The sequence below is a fragment of the Gymnodraco acuticeps genome, unplaced genomic scaffold, assembly GCF_902827175.1.
Source record: "Gymnodraco acuticeps unplaced genomic scaffold, fGymAcu1.1, whole genome shotgun sequence".
Classification (NCBI taxonomy): domain Eukaryota; kingdom Metazoa; phylum Chordata; class Actinopteri; order Perciformes; family Bathydraconidae; genus Gymnodraco; species Gymnodraco acuticeps.
In genome coordinates, this window is record NW_022992187.1 from 268,776 (window position 1) to 275,625 (window position 6,850).

At 41.6% G+C, this 6,850-nt stretch overlaps 1 protein-coding gene across 1 annotated transcript; it reads right to left on the reverse strand.

Moving 5' to 3' along the window:
- Positions 1-1,315: 1,315 nt before the first annotated feature.
- On the reverse strand, positions 1,316-5,467 carry polr1h (RNA polymerase I subunit H). Its single transcript, XM_034205130.1, has 5 exons — positions 5,174-5,467; positions 4,689-4,824; positions 2,094-2,197; positions 1,855-1,964; positions 1,316-1,771 (listed from the first exon to the last, which is right to left on the reverse strand). The coding sequence occupies exons 1-5, from the start codon at positions 5,336-5,338 to the stop codon at positions 1,747-1,749; spliced, it is 540 nt and encodes a 179-aa protein (XP_034061021.1). The 5' UTR covers positions 5,339-5,467; the 3' UTR covers positions 1,316-1,746.
- Between the last annotated feature and the right edge of the window lie 1,383 nt (positions 5,468-6,850).

The following is a 6,850-nucleotide window of genomic DNA, read 5'->3' on the forward strand; positions in this document are numbered from 1 at the left end:
GTGTTGATGTAGAAGAGACATGAAGAAGAGGGGACACGGTGTTGATGTAGAAGAGACATGAAGAAGAGGGGACAGTGTGATGTAGAAGAGACATGAGAAGAGGGGACACATGTTGATGTAGAAGAGACATGAAGAAGAGGGGACACGTGTTGATGTAGAAGAGACATGAAGAAGAGGGACACGTGTTTGATGTAGAAGAGACATGAAGAAGAGGGGACACATGTTGATGTAGAAGTAGAAATGAAGAAGAAGAGGGGACACATGTTGATGTAGAAGAGACGAATGAAGAAGAGGGACACATGTTGATGTAGAAGAGACATGAAGAAGAGGGGACACATGTTGATGTAGAGAAGAGACATGAAGAAGAGGGGACACATGTTGATGTAGAAGAGACATGAAGAAGAGGGGACACATGTTGATGTAGAAGAGACATGAAGAAGAGGGGACACATGTTGATGTAGAAGAGACATGAAGAAGAGGGGACACGTGTTGATGTAGAAGAGACATGAAGAAGAGGGGACACATGTTGATGAAGAAGAGACATGAAGAAGCGGGACACCATGTTGATGTAGAAGAGACATGAACAGGGATTTTTTGAAGAGGGGACACATGTTGATGTAGAAGAGACATGAAGAAGAGGGGACACATGTTGATGTAGAAGAGACATGAAGAAGAGGGGACCACATGTTGATGTAGAAGAGACATGAAGAAGAGGGGACACATGTTGATGTAGAAGAGACATGAAGAAGAGGGGACACATGTTGATGTAGAAGAGACATGAAGAAGAGGGGACACATGTTGATGTAGAAGAGACATGAAGAAGAGGATTTGGCACAAATAGGTGACTTTTAAAAAATAATTCATTTTCTAAAGAAATGTTTACATAAAATAGAAATGAGCACCTTGAGTCAACTGATATGAAATCAGTTGGTCACATGACGCTGCCTTTGGTTGATGAAGCTGAGCTCTGAAGCACTTAGCCTGTAGCTCTTGAACTTTGCTGTCTTTTGGCTAACTACAGATTCTCCCACATCCTGATGTTTGTGAAATATCATCATTATTTTAAACATTTAAGTCCATGGAGGCCCACTCCGTCGCATATTTCAAATGTCAAAGGAGGCCATAAAAATGTAGTACTTTCACCTCATTGGGATGACATGTATAGTCTATGAGTATAGCTGTGTAATGCATTCACCTTTAATGCAGAAGTGCTTTCTAGATCACATTAAGTCCCATTGGATGTTGCTATCAGCCAGTACATTAAGGTCAATGAGTTTTAATATATTTATCAAGTCATACAAAAAACATCAACACATTCCTTTGAATATATTTTATTCTGGAAGTTCTCATAGATTAAGCATGTCCAGGGGATATGGTATAAATGTTAATATTTTACCCCTTAAAAATGTGATAAAGTTTCATTTCTGAACATAAAGATTGTTTGATGCTCAAAAGGCAAACAAAACCCAACTTGAGTGAACGTATCTCATTCATTAAAGTTCTGTCTGGGCCTAGGAAGCTGCAGTCAAACAAGACAAATCTTCACCAGGAGAAGATCATCAATGAGCTCCAGTAGTTCTGTGAAACTGTGGTAAACTAACAAGTGGTCCCTGAGTCAAGATTATTTTTTGTCAAATGTCATTCAAAATGCTAAGACTTCAAGAAGAGTGACAGCATTATTAGATAAACAGGTGGAGGGCCGTTGTCATGTGCAATCCCTCTGAAGCACAGAGAGCGGACTTCTCCTCAGGAGTCCTCCTTCTCTTGATATCTGAAAGATTCAAATGAAAAGGATCAGCAGGAGATCCCACAGCAGCAGCTTTCATTTACAGGGATGAGTACATGTCACATTACCTGCAGTTTATACAGGTGAAGAAGACGGTCTGCCCTTCGTCTGCAGACCTCATCTGCCTGGTGTGGTACACCATGCCCTCCTTGTTGCAGCGGGAGCAGCGCCTGTCGATCTGTGAGGGGACGGAGAGCCGTTAGCACAGAGATGATCACCACACAGAGGAGAGAGAGAGTGTGTGTGTGTGTGTGTGTGTGTGTGTGTGTGCGTGCGTGCGTGTGTGTGTGTGTGTGTGTGTTCTCACCACGGCTCCCTTCAGCTCCGAGCTGCCCTCGTCCTCCAGAGTCAGCGTGGACTGCTCCACAGGGTTAAAGACCACCGAGGAGCGGATCTCCAGCCCAGAGAACTCTGCATGTGAAGGGATGATCAGTGGAAACATGTGCCATTAAACACCAACTATGTACGTTATGTAAGGTTCGTTATATGTGCGATTTTTCAAAGCTGTTCTAAATGATAAAAATGAATATTCAAAGGTGTTTTCGGACAGAGAAAAACTAATGTTAGTTTTCCACAGCTGATCCTCTCCACTCCTTATCAGAGGTCTGTTGGCGAAAATTAACAGACCTCTGGAATGTCCAAATGAACCAATCAGAATAGAGTATTCAATTAAGACGTGATTAGGGTTGGGTATCGTTTGAATTTCCACGATTCTGATTCCGATTCTACTTTTCGATTCCGGTTCTTAACGGTTCTCAATTCCGATTCTTTGAGGGGCAGGGTAAAAAAATGATACATGCTTCTTCCACCAAAAAAATTACATTTACTCGAGAAACTTTGACACAGGTTAGTTTACAGTAATATTCACATTAATCAGTCTGTTTATATTCACTGCTATGTAACTGTAACCTGAGAACCACTGAAGCTACAACAGTGCAACAGTCCAACTTTTAAAGGAAACCCATTTAAAAACAGTTCTTGTTGAGAAAAACAAGCATATCTGCCTTCTCAGGCATACTGGGAAGAAATGTTTGAACATTTTAAAGTAAAATGCTTCAATCTGGTGCACTTTAAGCAGGATTACTAGAGACTAGATCTAGGGGGTACAACTCTAAACACCCATATGAAAAAGATCGGTTTACATTTTAATAATTAAATAAGTATGTGAACATAACCAATAACCTACCATAGCCAATAACAAATACATGTAACGTGTTTTATTTTTGTTGTTCATTCATATCTTATTTTACTATTTTATTTATGCATATTTTTTTATCTCTCCAGTTTAAAACGATATGTCTGGTTTACTGTCCTATAGTATACATTGGAATGATTTCAAACCTGTTTTATCCCAATAATTATAAAGGAGTGCCTTGGAAATATGTGTTTACATAAATTGTGATCAAAACGTTTGAGACCCACTGAGATAACTTAGACTAAAGTGAACTATCTAAACACTCAGAGTCCTTTACCTCACTGAGCTGTAGTTATCAGCCTCTCAGTCTGACTGGAGAGGACTCTCCCTCCACATTATTGTAGAAACATCTTCTTCTTCCGTTAGAGCAGCTAGCACCAGATGCTAATAACAACAGCGCCCTCCCTTTCTCCCTCTCTTCCTCTCTCCCTCGCTCACTCGCACTTTGGCTGTGAGCTGCGGGCGCCAGATAAGCCAACATCCCCCATTGTCATAACTTACAGCGCCCATCGTACAGGGCAAATGAAACGTGTAACCGGGATGAAAAGGGTGTTACATTTACTTAATTATGAATGTTGTTACATCAAGGCCGAAAATTAGGATGAGCACCAACGGTCAAAACGTTTTTTTTTCCTCCCAGTACTGTCAGTGCGGTGCCTCCACAGATCTGGGGCCCTAGGCGAACATCTATTACGCCAGTGGGACGGGCCGGGTAGGTACAACCATAGATATAAACATATATATATATCTGGTTTATATATATCTATGGGTACAACGCTACATTTCCCACCCCTTCGCAGTCATACAGTAGCCAGTAGGTTACGGAGAGCGGCGAGAAACATTTCCTCAGGCATCGGAAAGCGGAACCGAAATTCCCATTTCTAAATGATGCCGTTGGAATCGAAATGTTGGAACCGGTTCCGAACCGGTTCTCGGTACCCAACCCTAGACGTGACAGACAAATAATAAATACCACTTCTTTGTTTTGCAGCAGCAAGTTTGGCAGCATTATAAAAAAATGTAATAGCTTGCATTTATAATGTCCAATCACAACCTTGTTACGCCACTGAAGCCATAGCCCCGCCCCTCCCCACCTCTGCTGCTCACTGCTGTAGCATGGTCAGTAGCAGATGTTGGTGCAAAATGTACAGCTCCTCTACCACAACCATCAGCAACAAGTGCACATGGAGAACTCCATGAACTACATGTTGCTAAATCCACTGCAGAGAATAAACGGAAGGGCAACCATGGCAACCATGCTCGGGGGTCTTCTTAGCCTAAAACATGCTCTTTGGTGGGTTATGCTTTTTCCAAATTTCAGGAGATGCTCGGACAGATCCCGAAAAAGATGGTAAATAAAATGCATGGGAATAACATACAATATAGGATGAGTGAATATTTGTGGTTCTGCCCTTCATGTTCTGTCACTGCTGCACAGTGATGTCCCTCATTGAGTCAGCCAAGCAGCAATTCTATCGTTCAGCCACTACAAAAAACTTGCTTCGACATCAGTTTTTCATGGTTTGCAGTTATTCTCAAGCCTTACTGGATTACGTGAAGTACATCAAATAATGAGAGGCCATGTCTTCCTGTTTACTCTCTTTCAAAACACATTCACCCACAGATACAGTCATAATGTGGGACTGACCCCCGGTGTGGGGGGTCTGTGCCTATGAGTTCTTTTGGGGCAGTGATCAGGGGGGGTACCTGCTACAGGGATGCAGAAGGAGCAGCGGGGGCAGCGCACCACGTCCTGGATCCCCGGCAGAGGGAGGACATTCCCACACTCTGGACAGAAGTTTGGATCACCTCCAAAACATGACATCTCTCTGAGGAGAAGGGACTGTGGGGGGGGGGGGGGGGGGGGGTCACAGCAGCACCAGGGTTAGCACCAGACCAAATGCAGCCATAATATAGACCTTTAAAATATATTAAGTTACAGTCTAGTCGTTGTTTAAACGAGATCTGTGCATTTATTTGAGAAACGTTATCAGGTTATAGTGAAGGGGCTAGCGTCTGTTTAATGGATGGTGTCACTCTTCTTAAGGTTGTTAAAGTCCTTCACACTCTGGGCTTCAAAATAAAAGTATTTATTGTAAGAACTTTAAGCACAAAATAGCACATCATCTCAGAGAGCACGTGACTTTAGCACTACCATTATGGATTGTTCAGATCATGGCTTAATGGCTTACCTGCTGAAGTGTAAGGGACGTCACCAGCCTCAGGTCACACGCAGTTTTAAGCGGTAGATGGATAATAACTGTCTGTGATGTTGATGTAAGCTGCTGTGTGTTTACATGGTTTACATTCAGCATGCGCCACACCGCGGGGTCCTTTAACTCATCGTCGCGTGACATGACGTCATATGTCTGCGCATATGTCAGCGCTTGTTTTCAAGTTTATTCAAATGGTCTCAGCTTTAAATGAGTGAGACTATGGATTCTGGAGGTAATCTCTTCTGAACAATTCTGCACCAGACATAACTTCAAACCCCCAAAATTAGATTTTATTAAACTACATAATGAATGTGTGTGACTCACCAAACTAAAGTGCCCTCATTATTTATTTAAAGGATACATTCTGGATCAAACATGCAATAATCATTTTATAAGGAAGTGTCTCACTGAAAAAGTATTTCCTGGTAGACAAAACAGAAATGAGATCCCACACAAATTCGACAATAAGCCAATAACTATGATCTAACATTTCCTTTAGCACCAACAACAAAAGAAACACACTTCAAAATGATGAACAACATTTATCCCTCTAAGGAATTGGTTAGAATAAGTTTAAACATTGAAGATCATAACATGCTCAATATGTGAAAATGATGTTGAAATTACGGACCAAGTCTTTTTCTCGTTTTATATTGTACCCAACAGAAGTTCTGGTTTGATATTCATAAATGGAGAAAAATGATCAACTCTGCTGTAATGTAATTGTATGTCTTACCAAATGTTTCATTGACAATCTTGAATCGAATCCCAAAGTCATCCCCTAGATTGGTTGTTTTCTTAAGTGAGTTTCAGTGGTAGCCGACTTGAAATCCTTACAAATGCAAAAAAGGGTAAAAAAGCTCAACGTGTATTCAATCTTCTGAAGGAATCCCCTAAAGATCCAAATGACTGAAACGGAACAATTCTTTCCCCATTGTTTTAGATTTGTGTCTTGCTTGTTTTATTTGTTCTTTCTTTTTTGTGACGCACGTGAGTTTCTAGTGTATTTTAATAATTTGACATTACAAAGAATAAATGTTCAAATTACACAAAATTAATTGCATATGCTCTGCCCCTTTTCCTGTCTTAATAATAACGTTTCCTTTAGAATTCTGCATATACACATATCCTGCAAAAACAACAGATAATTCAAAACCTAAAATTGAATATGCTTGTATGTGAATCAAGAGGGAAAACACATTTTTAGTTTGTTCTATTACTGCAGGAGATATCTGTTGTGCACCCTCGGCACAGATAACAGGGTGTTTATTCCACGTAATTCCTGGTTCCCAAGAAGACGGGGGAATGCAGACCCATTCTAGATCTCCGCAGCCTGACTCAGCACATTGCCTGCAAAACAATCCATATGTTAACTGTAAAACAGTTATTGGACCTAGTGCAGCCGGGCGATTGGTTCACAACCATCGACCTGAAGGACGCTTGCCTTACTTTCATGTCGAAATTGCTCCAAAGCACAGAAAGTATTTGCGTTTCGCCTTCCAGGGTGTAGCCTACGAGTACAACAGACTGCCGTTCGGCTACTCCCTGTCCCCACGCACGTTCAGCAAATGTGTGGCCACAGCCGCTTCGCGGACATGGCATGAGGGTGTTCTTTTATCTGGGCGACCTCATAGTCATGGCCAGGTCCAGGGA

Bases quoted from the DNA above. Each gene is read 5' to 3' on its own strand.
- polr1h (XM_034205130.1), bottom strand. From the start codon at position 5,338: ATGTCACGCGACGATGAGTTAAAGGACCCCGCGGTGTGGCGCATGCTG. The intron at 4,825-5,173 runs GTAAGCCATTAA...CCCCCCCCACAG, and splicing joins CGTCCCTTACACTTCAGCAG to TCCCTTCTCCTCAGAGAGAT. The intron at 2,198-4,688 runs GTACCCCCCCTG...CTTCACATGCAG, and splicing joins CTTCTGCATCCCTGTAGCAG to AGTTCTCTGGGCTGGAGATC.